This window comes from Chanos chanos, chromosome 4, assembly GCF_902362185.1.
Source record: "Chanos chanos chromosome 4, fChaCha1.1, whole genome shotgun sequence".
NCBI classification, from domain to species: domain Eukaryota; kingdom Metazoa; phylum Chordata; class Actinopteri; order Gonorynchiformes; family Chanidae; genus Chanos; species Chanos chanos.
The window spans coordinates 407,501-425,621 of record NC_044498.1 but is presented as its reverse complement, the minus strand read 5'-3'; the positions used below and the strand labels follow the sequence as shown (position 1 = coordinate 425,621).

The window sequence follows — 18,121 nt, the reverse complement described above, 5'->3', positions numbered from 1 at the left end:
GCTGCACCTTAATTTCAGTGATTAAACATTAATTCAAATGCATAACATAAACATAATATCGAATGTCGTCATTTTTTGTCTTAACAAATAGGCCTATAACAATAATTATGTCAAGTCTGTTCCGGGTTATTCCCTGTGAATGAATATTATACAGTAGCATAGAAATGTATTTATCATTTTGGCATTTGTGTAGTTTTCTACGGCTACAGAGCATTTTGGCGGGCCAAAATTGAATTGTAATTCGTTACATATTTGTTAGCTATGACGGAGAGCGCAACTGCGCCCTCCCTCTCTTAAACATGTGCTTACGTCTGTAGCAACGCATACTCCGCTCTGCGATCTCAAAGAATCATGCCGGGCATACTGTTGGGAGATGTTTTTCCAAACTTCGAAGCGGAGACGACAATTGGCAAGATAAAATTTCATGAGTTTCTGGGAAAGTCGTAAGTAGAGACATTGGTCGTTACTTTAAAGGTGATTTTAACATTTTTTTGTGCACGAGCTGTAAGAAACAAACATTAACGTTTCGGGGTCATTTGTTACCCCGATACAGTTACCCGAGCTTCGAATAATGTTGTTAAATGCAATCCTTCCACGAACGCATTCCTGCAGAAACGTATGCGGAAGTGAATTAAAACATAAGTTGCAGAGCTACAGTGTGTGACACCTCGTGGGCTGACAGGATTGCTAATGGTGAAAGACTTCATGCGTGTGTCATGTGCTCGCATTAAAATATCACAGAACAGTGTAATTTTTCTCGAAATATTGAGGGCATGCGTATCTTTCTCTAACTGAAGAAGCGTTTTTGGGTTTGGCAATAAATGCGGCATCTTCACGCTTGATCTCAGTGTTAGCCACTGGAATGCCGAGGGATGATTTGGTTTATCATGAAGTTGACGTTCAGTTGAAATAAGCAATATAATCTCGGTCGTGGTGTGGGAAGGAGTCGATACAGGCCTAGGTCAGATGTAATGATGGATCTATAACTGGAGTTTTGACTGTGTTCTCTGAGTGTGGTGAGGACATTCTGTTACTTTCCAGTTTTCAGGTGTCCTTGTTCTCTGCTCACTTCAAAGTTGCAGGGTCACAGTGCTGAGGGAGGCAGTTCCCACAATGCTGGCTTTGTTCTGACTGGACTGGAGTTTGGCAGTGTTTGTCTGGCTATGAGAGTTGAAACAGTACTGTTTCTGAGCCTGGTGTTGACCGTGCATGCACAGATCAGCAGATTGGGTGCTGATCAGTGAGGAGAGTGGAGTTTCATGCCTATTCTTCTCATTACATAACTCCTTGGCTTCACTCCGGCTTTACGTAATCCCCGAGGGACCCCTGGCCTACCGCCACAAACCCAGCATCTCCCCACCGTGTTCCCCATAGTTATCTACTGGGGGGTGGGAGAGGTGATGATTTATTTTAATCTGATGATTGGTGAGACTGATTGTCAGGAGAGCCCACTGTAAGCCAGTCAAGTTTAGCCATCTGCAGAGTAGGGCGGTTCCATATCGTATCGTCCGTGATATACCGGTCCAAAGAGGTTGTCAGTCAGAACTGTTGACAAGGAGGGATTCATGTAGATAGAACACACCTCACTGAAGACATGTTTGGGATTGTTACTTTCTGATTTGCTGTTTGCACTATTTTTACCACTGTTTGAGCCATGACAGTAGAGCAGCAGTCATATAAGTGCTGACATTATCAGTTTTGTATGTAGTTTATGAATAGAGTCAGAGTCAGTGTTTACATTTCAAATCTGTACCTGATTTGAATAATTTTTGTGTTTGTATACTGTTTTGACATTTTGCAGCATATAGTTTAAGACTGCAGAGATGGTCAGAACATGTCACGTGTAATGAAAGTTACATGGTTTCCAGCTTGTTTCTGGCTGTGGTCATTCTTATCTGGTGCCTACTCTCGTCTGATTATGGGTGAGAGGCTGTTTGTGACCAGGAGAAGGCTGTTTGTGACCAGTAGAAGGCTGCTCCAGGCAGTATGCTATGGTCACACAGATATGGTTGTGCAACACGTCCCATGAAAGTAAATAATGTTTCTGTTTGCAGTGGGGAAAGGAGAGAACTCAGCTGCTGATGTTTTGCTTTGTTGTCCTCTGAGAAAGAGCAAATACTGAGATGCGGCTGGTGTCACGTCCAAACTCCAGCCGGGCTGGTTATGTAATTGTTCTGTGTAAGAAGTTCAGGCCCGGTCCACTGAAGTGTCCTGGTGTGGCTGCGGATAGAGTTTGTGAAGTTGTGACCACATGTTAATGTGTTCTGAGAAATACAGCCGGAATTCTCTGTACACTCCTCCACCAAACATCTGTTCCTCCCCTCTTCTCTCCACTCCAAATGTTTTTTTTTTCTCCACTCTTCCCTGCAGATGGGGGATCCTGTTCTCTCACCCTCGTGACTTTACGCCAGTGTGCACCACAGAGCTGGCCTGTGCAGCCAAGATCAGCGATGAGTTTGCAAAGCGTGATGTGAAGATGATTGCCCTGTCCATTGACAGCGTGCAGGACCATCGCAGCTGGAGTGAGGTCTGTGTTTTCTTGGAAAAAAATGTGGGCTTCAAGCCTCTTTCATGGAAAAAACACACACACAAATATATACTCCCTCTCTCTCTCTCTCTTTTTTCTCTCTCTCTTTCTCTCTCCTTCTCTTTCTCCCTCTTTTTTTCTCTCTCTTTCTCTCTCTCTCTCTTTCTCCCTCTCTCTCCCTCTCTCTCTCTCCTGGTAACTTCTATGACCCTTTTTGCCTGGACATTTTCCCAGGCTTTGTTTCACAGTGTGTATCGTTGTTAAATAATGAGAGGTCAGTCAGGCGCAGGGGCCCTTTCTAATTGGCAAAAATATTGTCTGGTTTTGACAGCCTGGTCTCACTCTGGGTTTGGATTGGTCAATACACCAGGGCCTTGCTCTTTGGACAGGGTTTTAACGTTGTTAAGTTATAGTTTCACCATCTCTTTCTGACGTCAAATTTCAATCAAGGTCAGGGTTTTATAACAGCCTTTATGATTAGCAAGTAACCTCTCCATAATCATAAAATTCTTTGCATTGCAACATGGAAAGATATTGTAAAGAAATAATCTGTGTGCTCAGCATTTTCAACTCCTGGTAAACACTTGCTGTGAAACCATGAGTTAGGGTGTTCATTCGAAGTCTCTGCCTCATTAATTGTGAACTGTGTGCCTACATACCTCTCTCTCTCTGGCTCTCTCTCACACACACACAAACACGCCCCAGAACCCCTATGGCTGATCTTGTGAGAGTTGCGAAATTGTATCTTTCCCACAGTGCTGTGTTTTCCTTGTCCGATGTCCAGCAGTTGATTAGCGAATCCTGTTCAGTCTGGAATCATCTCAAGTTGACCATTCACTTACATTTGCACACTGTTTTAACAGCATGTCCATTTGAATACTGTGAAAGACTTGAAACTCGATATATGGCATATGGCCTTTAATGGGGAGTTGCTCTGAGATTGTCTCTCTCTCTGTCAGAATTTAAAGAAATTATTCATGCCCTTGGATTTGTCCTCTGTGGGAAACTTGAAATAAAACGTAAAACTGAAATGCTCACCCCCTTGTTACATATCAGACTAAAATGATCGGTTCAGTTTCCACGTGTGAGTCCGTCTGAAGCCCAGATGGGGGGAGTTGGCTCAGTTTCACTGAGGGCCATAATGTGACAGGAAGTCCTCTCCTGTGTGTGTGAGGTCTTGTGGTGCAGGCCAGGTCACAGGGGTTACACTGCTTGTAAAACAGTAACCAACAGTTAAGGATTACTTGCTAAAGCCGTTAACAGAGAAAGAAAAAGAAGGCTCAGATGTCTGTAAAAGCGTTGAATATTGATGAGTGATTACTGATGACTGTCTGTAGAACAAACATTCAAGGGCAATCAGAAATATGCAATAGATTCAAAACACAAAGAGGACACATTTACTTCAATAGATAACATAACTTATCATAGCAAAACTTAACAACTTAGCATTTTCATTAATCACTCGATAATATGGATGTTTTGGAATCTCTCATTAAGCATTTTCATGGCTATTATATGCCTTACACTTAAAACATTACGGAACTATTCCCAGCATGCATTACAGTTGTTCGTAAATAGTTGTGTGTTGTCTGCAGGGAAGACTTGGGCAGAAAATAGGTTGTAAAGCACACGGACATGATTGCTCACAGAGCGACCTGACTGAACGGTGAGGACACAGACATGACTGCTCACAGAGCGACCTGACTGAACGGTGAGGACACGGACATGACTGCTCACAGAGCGACCTGACTGAACGGTGAGGACACGGACATGACTGCTCACAGAGCTACATGACTGAACGGTGAGGACACGGACATGACTGCTCACAGAGCGACATGACTGAACGGTGAGGACACGGACATGACTGCTCACAGAGCGACATGACTGAACGGTGAGGACACGGACATGACTGCTCACAGAGCGACCTGACTGAACGGTGAGGACACGGACATGACTGCTCACAGAGCGACCTGACTGAACGGTGAGGACACGGACATGACTGCTCACAGAGCGACCTGACTGAACGGTGAGGACACGGACATGACTGCTCACAGAGCGACCTGACTGAACGGTGAGGACACGGACATGACTGCTCACAGAGCGACCTGACTGAATGGTGAGGACACGGACATGACTGCTCACAGAGCGACCTGACTGAACGGTGAGGACACGGACATGACTGCTCACAGAGCGACCTGACTGAACGGTGAGGACACGGACATGACTGCTCACAGAGCGACCTGACTGAACGGTGAGGACACGGACATGACTGCTCACAGAGCGACCTGACTGAACGGTGAGGACGTAGACGTGACTGAATGTGAATGAAATGTAGTACGGTCCTAGTGGTGGACGGTATAAATGGCATAGAAATTACACCGGTGCGAATTAGCCCTATGGTATGGAATTTGACTGTATTGTGCTGACTTATAGAGCCCTCACAGATCTCAAGTGGCAATGACATAATTACACCAGCAATGCACGAAACCTGAGGTCACTAAGAGATGGACCGCGGTCCAGGTCTGGACTCAGACGCTGTCCTATCCGGACCCGGATCTATGACCGATAAATTATTGCGAATTATTAAATTTTGATGGAGTGTTTCTGTTTTAACCGTAGCTTTTCTAGCATTTACGGCACTGGAAACTCACAGACCGATGCGTTGTAAATCATCTCACGTGATGCTAAGCAGCCAATCAAATCCATGCATTCCAATAAGCACTGCGACTACAGTCAGTGAGTGAGATAGACAGACACACACACACACACACACACACACACAGACAGGGGAGAAACGAGATGAAAGACAATGGTCAGAGAAATGAAGGAGTCAGAGTCAAGTCATTTCACATGGTGTGTTCTAAAAAGAGAAAAGTAGACAGTGAAAACAGAGCTTTTAATAAAGAATGGACAGATTCTTATACGTTCATTCTTCCGACGGGCAGTTTAAAACCAGTATGTGTCATAAGTTCTGAGAGCGTGGCGATTATTAAAGGCGCCAATGTGAAGAGACAAAGCACTAATCGTTTGAGCAAATGTACCCACTCAAATCTGAACTGAGGGCCCAATACGATCGATCCACCATAATCCTAATGCACTCCTCCCCTACCCGACCACGTGCTAACAAATGTTCCCATAAAGTTGCTTGGATTTTGGGTCAACATAAAAAAAACATTTACTGACGGAGGGGTTGTGAAGGAGAGCGTGAGTGCGGTGGCTGAAACTTGGGCGGAGAACATAAAGAGTACAGTTAAGAGGACAGAGCGGGAGTTGTCCGTCATGCTGCCATGCAGTTGCCATACCAGTGATTTACCCCTTCATAAGCATTTACATTGAAATTTTAGGAGAAACGACTATACCGTGATATATACCGTTACTGTCTGTGCTTCACATTATACCGCGGTGTACATTTTAGGCCATATGCACCGCCCTACTACTGCCTGAGGAAATCTGTGAGGAGGAATGGGCAAAGTTTACCCAAACATACCCTCAAACGCTTAGAGACACAAACACTTACAGACACAAACACACCCCTGAAAACTCTCAAAGACACAAACATACACTCAGACACAAACACACCCCTTAAAACTCTCAAAGACACAAACATACACTCAGACACAAATGCACCCCTGAAAACTCTCAAAGACACAAACATACACTCAGACACAAACACACCCCTGAAAACTCTCAAAGACACAAACATACACTCAGACACAAACACACCCCTGAAAACTCTCAAAGACACAAACATACACTCAGACACAAACACACCCCTGAAAACTCTCAAAGACACAAACATACACTCAGACACAAACACACCCCTTAAAACTCTCAAAGACACAAACATACACTCAGACACAAATGCACCCCTGAAAACTCTCAAAGACACAAACATACACTCAGAGGCTTAGAGACACAAACAAATCCCCAAGCAGTTAGACACAAACACACCCCCAAACACAATACGGATGCAAACACACCCCTATGGACTTAAAACCGTGATTGCTACCAAAGTTTGTTTGTTAAAAATATGAACACAGGAGGCTGAATGCTTCAGCACCTAAAGATATTTCAGTTTGTTCAGTCAACCAGTGTGAACAGCCCATTCATTTTGATTTGATGCTCACTCTGCTTTTGTCAGTGAAATGCTTAACTGAGGGTGATGATGACAGCGATGCTAATAATAATAATAATAATAATAATAATAATCTGTCTCTTGGTAGGACGTCATGGCGTTTAGCGGTGTGAAGGCCAGTTCTCCCATGCCCTTCCCCATCATTGCCGACGACAAGCGGGAGTTGTCTGTCATGCTGGGAATGTTGGACCCTGATGAGAAAGACAAGGACGGCATGCCGCTTACAGCTCGCTGTGTGAGTCTCCGTGGCAACAGTCACATATAGAAACCATTATAGAATAAATGTGAATAAGTGAGAATAAAGGAGAGTAAGTGAGAATAAATGAGAAATGTATGTTTTATAATGTATATAATATAATGTTTTATAATGCATATAATATAATGTTTTATAATGCTCTTGTAAAGCATGGACTTATGTCCATGGAAAGTGCTATACAAATAAATTTTACTTACTTAAATTTTACTTTACTTACAAATCAGAATAAGTGAGAATAAGGGAGAATAAGGGAGAATAAGAGAGAATAAGAGAGAATAAGTGAGCCTGTAGCATTGGTAATAGGAAACAGTGGCATTTACAGTATTGGTCTTACATTACATATCTCTCATGTCCAGGAAGCACAGATATATAGATTACCTATCTGATTGTTAAAACTGGGGCTTCTCCATCTTTTTTACCTGCTGAACTCCTTCAAACAAAACCATCTCCCTTAAGCGTCTAACACGGGAACTGAGTGAACTTAAGCGTCTAACACGGGAACTGAGTGAACTTAAGCATCTAACACGGGAACTGAGTGAACTTAAGCATCTAACATGTGAACTGAGTGAACTTAAGCATCTAACACGGGAACTGAGTGAATTTAATTTGATATTGATCTTTCCAATTACAGTCCCAGATAAATCCCTACAGTGCCACCGGAAACAAACCATAGTTCAGTTCCTGATTTCTGACAGTACTTGTAGTCAGTGTATCGTAATTTCCCAATCTTTTCTCTGAAATCTCTTACCCGATAGCCCAGCGACACCTTTGTTGCGTGATGTTTTGAAAGTCTTTTGAAACCTGTCAAAGTCTCGACTTATGCATCTGTTAAGCAAACGTGTTATAACTCCGAGCGGTTGTGTAACTGGGAATGGTTGTGTAACTGGTAATGGTTGTGACAGGTGTTTGTCATTGGGCCGGATAAGAAGCTGAAGCTTTCCATTCTCTACCCCGCCACCACGGGGCGCAACTTTAACGAGATTCTGCGGGCCATCGACTCCCTGCAGCTGACGGCCAAGAACAAGGTGGCAACACCTGTGGACTGGAAGGTAAGGACAGCCTCTTACCCCGGACATGATGACAACTTAGAAATGAAAGGTCAGAGGCCAATATGTCAGAGTCGGGTCATTCAACTCATTAGCATGTCACAAATATAAATGCTGAAACCTGAGTGTAAAGTATAAGTATGGTGTTATAAAGGGAGCAGTTTTATAACTAATAGTGTGAGCAAGGTGTCTGAACGCTCTTCACTCTTCACTGTGGAAGTAAATGGTACAAGGCTATTTATGTTCTTTTTGTCATGTGTTCAGTTTGAATATGACACTTCTGTGTTTGACATTTGTTTTTTGTTGTCCGTTAGATTTTCTAGAGGTTATCATGACCTATCTGACCTCTCCCTGTGTCAGAGCAGTATCACCTCATTCTGTCTGGGTTTTTTTTTTTTTTTACCTTCCCTCCTTCAGCCTGGTGATGACGTCATGGTCATTCCCACCCTCTCGGACGCCGAGGCTGCCAAGCTGTTTCCCGCCGGCATCAACACTAAAGACCTGCCCTCTGGGAAGAAATACCTGCGCTACACACCTCAGCCCTGAGACGGGGCAGAGAGCAGGGGAGTGGGGCAGGGCCGCCGTCTGGGCCCTGCTGGGGTCTTTTCTCTTCGACTCAACCGTTGGCTTTACTGACCGGACAGCAGCATTCACGGTTCTCGCTTCATCTCAGTTTAATTTGCTGAATTTAGAAACAGTAAACTGTGCCAAACCTTCTTCTCAATGAAATAAAAGCTCTTTGTTGTAACTGAAGTGCTTGAGTCTCTTTGGATTTAAAGACTGGGCATTGAAGGGCTCCGAATGCAATAAAAAAAACAAAAAATGTTTTCGGTTAATCTGAATAATGATTTTTTTCATGTCTGTGTTTTGTGTGTACTTTTTTTTATTCTTTCTTACTTTCATTTTCTCTCTTCATTCAATCTCCTCCATTTCTTTTTTCTTTTTTTCCCTTTCTTTCTGGGAGACTGAGAGGCCAAATAAACAGGAGAAAGAAAGGAAGAATTAAAGCAATAGGCAAGTGAAAGAATAGATATTGTAATAAACGCGATGAAGACAAAATGAGAGGTGAAGATAGTTTTAGTTATTTATTCTGTAAGTAGCCTTGTGTTCATCGCTGGAAATTAATTTTCCATGAGCCATTACTGACGTTTCCTCATAACGGTCCGTGTCCTGAACATGGTGAAACTCCTCATAACGGCCAGTGTCCTGAACATGGTGAAACGCATTTCATCCTATGGAGAAGTGCATACAGTGCAAATGTGATGGCCACAGTTAGCGTCAGCTACGTGAATTGCACTCGAACTTCTGCAACACGTTTCAGTTAGTTCAACCATGAGTATACAGACTCCATCACGTACTGGGCTACCCCTCCAGCGGGCAAAATGAACGGTCAGTCCCAGTCTCTGAGCGTGCGTGTGTAGCGATCAATTTTCACGGAAAGTCTATATCTCAACGATTAAACTGGGTTTCACTTGAACTTATTTCCCAATCTTGTTTTGCAGCAACAAATTTGTAAAAGAATATAAAAGTAGTATAGTAGCCTAATAACTGAAATCAGAAGTTGACTCTACATATATCAACAAGCAGCCAAACAGGCCTACAGAATGTAGTACTGTGGGCCTGTACAGTATGTATTATTTAACAAAATCAGGATGTGTTTCTACAGAGTGGAGAAATAAACCATAGCGATGCATTTTTATAAAAAAAAAGTTAGACGCTAAATACTAAACGTTAAACTTTTCCTGACCAAAATGGACCACAGTTGAAGAATTACCCAGATACATTTGTGTATATACTCATGCTGTACATACATTTTGTGTCGTATAATATTTATCGTTTCCACTGACACCCATACTAATGGCACCGTATAAGATAAACCAGGCGTGGCTATTTGTGCTTGTAATTAATCTGACTGTTGGACCCTACGTGAGAGTAGTGTCACCTGAGATGCCCCGGAAAACAGCAGTATGGATAGTGACGACAGCCTGTAGTCATGGAATATAGGGCAAAGGTGTTGGCTTAGTAAACGGGTAACTCCACGTATTTCACTGCTATTACACTACAGAAGTCTGAAGGAAGACATTACCTGGTCTCTTCAGCATCAAACAGTCGCTTTATGGCAAATGGCATCGATGAGTTGGGAAAAAACGTCGGTGTTACTTGTCAAATGAGATTTATTTATTAACTTATTCTTACAGTTAATTTCGTTCCTATTTGGAAGTATCGCCTCCATAAAAACTAAAATGATTTGGAAACTACCACAGCTGTCCTGCAAATAACCCATAACTAGAAATAAAGCTGACAACTACTGCCGACATTAATGGGCCTTCAGTTAATCCCACCGGTCGAACATCCGTGTTGGCGCAGGGTACCACAGTTCGGCAACGTCCACCCGCTCGTTTTTATCGGTACTCTATAGAGCGCGCGGAGCTTTGGATCAAAAGCCTCCACCTAAACTTCATGCCATTCCTATTCGCTCGTATAGCAACATCTACACGATTGCTGGGGTATGTCAGATGTACATGTCGAATGCTTCTTTTGCTGCCTACCGTGAGAAATCGATGATAGAAATTTTTAACGGAAAAGACTTATGAGCGTGACGAGAGGGCTGCAAGAAACACCCATATTTATTGCAAGTTGAATTACAATCAGATATCTTAAGTGATATTTGATTTTGTAATCAATCACTTAAGTTGACCGTATTTGTTAATTTGGTTATATTTGGTTACATAAAATTTATTAAGACGCGAGATTTTCCCAGCTGTGCCCGACCATTTGGTCAAGAAAAAGTCAAAATCAGAGACTACTGTGAAATTGTTCTGTTGTGTGTTCTAGTGTTTTCTTTCAAATAAACTGAAGTATTGATATATACGCACATTTGAAGTCTGAGCTCTTAGTCGATCTGTGATGAAGCGGCATTACAGACTAACTAGGATCAGCATTGAGTCTCTGTGTGCAGTGTGTCCATGCTCTAAAGGGAACGTACGTGTGACGTACAGCTTACGTTCGCAATGGATTTCAGTATTTAAACGTAATGTTATGGGCAAGATTATGGGTAAGTGAAGCCAATTTTAAGCCGTTGGCAGAAGGGTATTCTAAGCGGAAGATTTTGGCTCCGTGATTACTGGTCACTCAAACACAGACTAGCACATGCCTCCTGTCTGTGCACCGACCTGTTTTTGGTTAACCTGATTTGTACGCTGGCAGTCACGCTCTGTCCAGTAAAATTTTATACTAACAGCCAAAACAAACAAACAAACACGTAGACAAAATCATTACCATGGCAGTCTGTGTTTAGGCTTCTTTTTAACATAGTTTATTGTAGCTTTTCAGTAGGCTTTGGCTTTTAACACAGAGCTGAAATGTGGATACCCGTGTCATTTGACAGGGAGTGATAAGCAGGTTTGCCAAGTATTGTTGAATCATTCCTCACGAGGGCATGTCTCCCTCTATGCAAGTAAATAATTCACACACTCTCCTCATTCCTCAGTGAACAACAGGAAACAGGGCCCAGGTCTGGCCTGGGCACTCAGAGGCCAGTTGGAGCAGTAATTGTGGGAATGCAGCGCTGCTTGGTTAGGGTTACAGAGCTTGTCAGCCCTCAGACCAGCTGTGGCTCACATGACAGTGCAACATTAGGAGAGCAAGTGGGAGCTTGGAAGCTATATTGCTCGCAGAGCCAAATTCTACTGTGTTTAAATGGATCTCTCTCTCTCTCTCTCTCTCTCTCTCTCTCTCTCTCTAAGAAGGTCATGGATTGGATAGAGAAAGAGGGATTCCCCTGACTGCCCACTGAGAGTTCTAGAATGCAGCTGGAATGCCTTTGATCCAAAGCCACGCCCCTTCTTTGTTGCCAGGACACGGGCATGAACATCTAATTGTAGAATTTGGAGCATATTTACTCTGGAAGTTCCCTTGGGAAGAGTCTGACCTCTTTAGTCTGTGGTTGTGGAAGTGAAGATATGTGACCTTGTGAAAGTGAAGGTTTTATTTCAATGTGTATGAAGAGCTATAGCCACTAGATGGCAGTAGTAATCCGTTCTTTATTATCTGCGGGGCCTTTGCATGATCCTCCTTGTGAGTCATACTGGGAGAGAAGTGTAAAGACATGAAAGGTTAACTAATTTCACCACAATCTTATCATCCTGCTGGTAATATGGTATTGGATTGAACTGGTCAGGCAGTGTCTGTACCTGTGTTTAGGGGAGAGTGATTTCCTGCTGTGGGAATAGTATTTGGTGTGTGTGTATTATGGATCAGTATGTCTCTATAACACTCCTCTTCCTCATATATATTGGTGTGTGAAGAGTGAGAGATGGTTTAAACATCTGTTATTTTGTATCAGAGACAGAATATTCAGGCTGGCCACAGTGAATATGACTGCATGGAACAGACCTATGGCTTAACACACACACACACACACACACACACACACACACACACACACACACACACACCAACACAGTATGTATGAGTGAGTGGAACAGACCTATGGCTTAACACACACACACACACACACACACACACACACACACACACACCCCAACACAGTAAGTATGACTGATTGAAGCAGACCTATGGCTTAACACACACACACACACACACACACACACACCCCAACACAGTAAGTATGACTGATTGAAGCAGACCTATGGCTTAGCGCTATGCCAGGACCCACAGGGCTGCTAAACTTTGTAGTGGGAGTGGAATGCCTGTGTGTGTATGTGTGTGTCAGAGAGAGAGAGAGAGAGAGAGAGAGAGAGAGAGAGAGAGTGAGAGACAGAGAGTGAGAGAAAGAGTGAGAGAGAGAGAGAGAGAGAAAGATAGAAAGAGAGAGAGAGAAAGCGAGTACTTTGTGCTGGCAAACAGCACTGACAATATCTATCTGAAATAAATGCGGACACTGACAATATCTATCTGAAATAAATGCGGACACTGACAATATCTATCTGAAATAAATGTGGACACTGACAATATCTATCTGAAATAAATGTGGACACTGACAATATCTGTCTGAAATAAATGTGGACAGTGTGCAGTGTGCAGCTGTGTTGTATAAAGGGGGAATTTTCATCATATAGCCACACAGCACTACTGGCACACACGCACACACACACATGCAGACATGCTCACACGCTCACACACACACACACACGCACATGCACACGCACACGCACACGCAGACATGCTCACACGCACACGCTCACACACACGCACACACACGCACACGCACGCGCACACGCAGACACTCACACGCACGCGCACACGCACACGCACGCGCACACGCACACGCAGACATGCTCACACGCACACGCTCACACACACGCACACACACGCACACGCACGCGCACACGCAGACACGCTCACACACACACACGCACGCGCACGCGCACACGCAGACATGCTCACACGCACACGCTCACACACACGCACACGCACACGCACACGCACACGCAGACACGCTCACACACACACACGCACACGCACGCGCACACGCACACGCACACGCAGACATGCTCACACGCACACGCTCACACACACACACGCACACGCACACGCACACGCACACGCACATGCAGACATGCTCACACGCTCACACACACACACACACGCACGCGCACACGCAGACATGCTCACACGCACACGCTCACACACACGCACACACACGCACACGCACGCGCACGCGCACACGCAGACACGCTCACACACACACACGCACACGCACGCGCACACGCAGACATGCTCACACGCACACGCTCACACACACGCACACGCACACGCAGACACGCTCACACACACACACGCACACGCACGCGCACACGCACACGCACACGCAGACATGCTCACACGCACACGCTCACACACACACACGCACACGCACACGCACACGCACACGCACATGCAGACATGCTCACACGCTCACACACACACACACACGCACACACACGCACACGCACGCGCACATGCAGACATGCTCACACGCACACGCTCACACACACGCACACACACGCACGCGCACACGCAGACATGCTCACACGCACACGCTCACACACACACACGCACGCGCACACGCAGACATGCTCACACGCACACGCTCACACACACGCACACGCACGCGCACATGCAGACATGCTCACACGCTCACACACACACACACACACACGCACGCGCACACGCAGACATGCTCACACGCACACGCTCACACACACGCACACACACGCACACGCAGACATGCTCACACGCACGCGCAGACATGCTCACACGCACACGCACACACACACACACAGCACAGTGCTGGGGCCCATAATTTTACCTGAGTTACACCAGCCGTTCAGCTGCATAAGAGCAGGAGAACAGAGCTGTGCTGGTGTGGGGAAGACATCACATACAGCAGAATGTTTGGTTTACGTTCCTGCCAAGAATCCCTGCTTTGTATCTCTCATCACTGAACTAATCAAACACCTCTCTTACAGTATCTGACCTGATCAAACACCTATCTTACAGTATCTGACTCATCAAACACCTGTCTTACAGTATCTGACTGGTCAAACACCTGTCTTACAGTATCTGACTGATCAAACACAGATCTTACAGTATCTGACCTGATCAAACACCTGTCTTACAGTATCTGACTGATCAAACACCTATCTTACAGTATCTGACTGATCAAACACCTATCTTACAGTATCTGACCTGATCAAACACCTGTCTTACAGTATCTGACCTGATCAAACACCTGTCTTACAGTATCTGACTAATCAAACATCTATCTTACAGTATCTGACTAATCAAACATCTATCTTACAGTATCTGACTGATCAAACACCTGTCTTACAGTATCTGACTGATCAAACACCTGTCTTACAGTATCTGACTGATCAAACACCTATCTTACAGTATCTGACTGATCAAACACCTATCCTACATTATCTGACCTGATCAAACACCTGTCTTACAGTATCTGACTGATCAAACACCTATCCTACATTATCTGACCTGATCAAACACCTGTCTTACAGTTTCTGACTGATCAAACACCTATCTTACAGTATCTGACCTGATCAAACACCTGTCTTACAGTATCTGACTGATCAAACACCTGTCTTACAGCGTGTGAGGGATTGGTGCTCTCTTTCTGTTAAACATCCTCTTTGCGGAATCTTTTCTGTTTGACTGTTGGCCTCACACAGGATGACCGTGAGAAGATCTGAAGGGCAGACAGATGTGACCAGTGTCTCACTGAAATGCCTTTCACTGTCTCTGTTTTCAAATGACTCTATCAGTATAATTTACCCAAACACGCTCTGCTCATAACAGAGAATGGACCTGTTTTTTTTTCATAAATAACACTGTGTAAAACATTTGTCTGGCCTGAAAACATCCTGTTTTTCACAGTGAACTTTGTTCCTATAGTTTGTGTTTGGTTTACAGTCCCTGCTCTAACTGTCTTTTCCCTAAGAGTCTAAAATCGCTCAGTGGACACAGACGAACTAATACACACAAACATGGCCTCACCTCCCTTCTCCTCTCTTCACTCACCTCCTCTCATCTCCCCTCCTCTTCTCTCCCCACCAGCACTGACATTTGGCCATGTGACCCTGTGGTTACATACACACACGTTTACACATACACACATGGAGCTAAGAGGACCATGTTGTTTTTATTAGGATCCTCTGGGTTTTATGGTCAAATTACTCCGCTATGGTTAGAAATCTGATCCAAGTCCCAAACACAAACCATAGCAACCCATTTTGTTTGGATTTTTCTGCATGGCCCTTGTCCCTTGTACATAAAGACATACACACACACACACACACACACACCACATACATACACACACATATATACACACACGCGCACACACACACATACACACACACCACATACATACATACACACATGTATATACACACATGCACATCCACACTTACACTGTTGGGATATGGTAGTAACAGAGTAGGGAAAGGCACTGACACAGGAGATGCTGGAGGGTACCACCTGACTGGGTTTTGCTGTCTCTTTAAGAAAGGACTGAATGAGCTCTCTTGAGAACTCTTTAACTGGTTTGCCGTGAACTTAGACGGCATCATATTGGTTCACTGCACATTCCCACTCCTGGAGTCAGTCCCCTCTGTACGGACGATTTTTGGGTCTTGTTGACGTCTTTGTGGGATGGTGCTCATTTGCCATCACAACTGAACTGCTAAGGAAAAGCTTGGGCTCGCCAAGCGACGGGCCGACATCACGGCACCTGGGAACAGCCTTCCACGGATCTCCTTAGTTAAATACACACGCACACACAGACAGGTACACTTCCATGTTATATGTAACACATAGGGTGGTATTAGGTTAGGGGACCGGTCTTAAATAGAATAATTCTTGTATTTCCCTAGACTTCGAGTATTGATTAATTTGGATAGGTGCTAGTTGAGTGCCTGGCATTCTTTCCCCTAACATACACACACATACACACACAGACACACACATACACACACACACACGCCCACACACGCACATACACACACACACACATACACGCCCACACATACGCACATGCATACATACAGACACATACGCACATACATATTACTTTGGAATAAATAAATAAATAAACAAATAAATAACCAAAAAAAGGTGAAGATCTCCCTCTCTCTCTCTCTCTCTCTCTCTCTCTGTCTCTCTCTCTCTCCCTCTCTCTCTGTCTCTGTCTCTGTCTCTCTCTGTCTCTTAAACCTCCCAAATATACACACATTATTTCCCTCTCTGATCATAATCCGATGTTTTACCAGCTCTTTTCTCCCTGTCTGTGTTGCGAGCTGCTTCATTTTGCTCTTGCTTTTTGTTTAATGCCTTTGAGTGTTCAGTGCCTTTTTATCACTCTTGTAGAGAATGTGTGCAGATACAGGGTGTCTGGTGTGAAGCATGGGCAGAAATCTGACTTGTTTTCATTACTCAGGTCAGTGATTTATTTCAACTCTGTAATGCACCTCTGACAGCAGCCCCTGTGCACTGTGTGTGTGAGTGAGTGTATGTATGTGTGTGTATGTGTGCGTGCGCATGTGTGTGTGTGTATGTGCACGTGTATGTGCATGTGTATGTGTGTGTGCATGTGTGTGTGTTTTTATGTGCATGTATGTGTGTGTGTGTGTGTGTGTGTGTGAGTGAGTGTGTGTATCTTTCTGCTGTGGTACTTGAATACAGTTGATGACTAATGACTCTAATGCACACACAACCCCCCACAGTCATCCTCTGTGTCACAGTCATCCTCTGTGACACAGTCATCCTCTGTGTCCGTGGCTCAAAGCAGAGACTGTAATTCAGCTCTTCAGTGCCATTACACTAATCACACAGGCAGTGTGGGGGGGGGGGGCTGCCATTACACTAATCACACAGGCAGTGTGTGTGTGTGTGTGGGGGATCTGCCATTACACTAATCACACAGGCAGTGGGGGGGGGTTGATGTTGGGGTAGAGGGGGGGTTGATGTCGGGGTAGAGGGGGGTTGATGTCGGGGGTGGAGGGGGGGTTTATGTCGGGGGGGGGGGGGGGGGGTTGGGGTTGATGTCAGGGGTAGAGGGGGGGCGTTGATGTCGGGGGGGGGATTGATGTCGGGGTGGAGGGGGGGTTGATGTCGGGGTGGAGGGGTTGATGTCGGGGGGGGACGGAAACCCTCCTGTCTGCTGTGGACTCTGCCCACTTTGACAGTATCTTGTCTGCTGTGGACTCTGACAGTATCATGTCCGTTCCTCCTCTGTGGCTACAGCAAGCGGGAAGTCTCATTTCTCACCCCATCCACACAAACAGTACCACAGTAACAGTGACCCATTTACACTTAGACAGAGTGAGGTCAGCATCCTAAAGACTCCAGACACTGACATTCTCCTGACCTGAGCTCCGCTACATCACCACAGCCTTGGCTTCAGACCAGACAGGACAGGACCCATGACACTGCCTGTATGGACCCATGACACTGCCTGTATGGACCCCTGACACTGCCTGTATGGACCCCCGACACTGCCTGTATGGACCCATGACACTGCCTGTATGGACCCCTGACACTGCCTGTATGGACCCCTGACACTGCCTGTATGGACCCATGACACTGCCTGTATGGACCCCCGACACTGCCTGTATGGACCCCCGACACTGCCTGTATGG

The 18,121-nt window shown here is 45.0% G+C and overlaps 1 protein-coding gene across 1 annotated transcript; it reads left to right on the top strand.

The window, feature by feature from the left end:
• Positions 1-313: 313 nt before the first annotated feature.
• On the top strand, positions 314-8,791 carry prdx6 (peroxiredoxin 6). The gene is made up of 5 exons (XM_030772766.1): positions 314-443; positions 2,371-2,527; positions 6,751-6,897; positions 7,821-7,967; positions 8,382-8,791. Exons 1-5 carry the CDS (start codon positions 352-354, stop codon positions 8,508-8,510), a joined length of 672 nt encoding a protein of 223 aa, XP_030628626.1. The 5' UTR covers positions 314-351; the 3' UTR covers positions 8,511-8,791.
• The last annotated feature ends 9,330 nt before the right edge of the window (positions 8,792-18,121 follow it).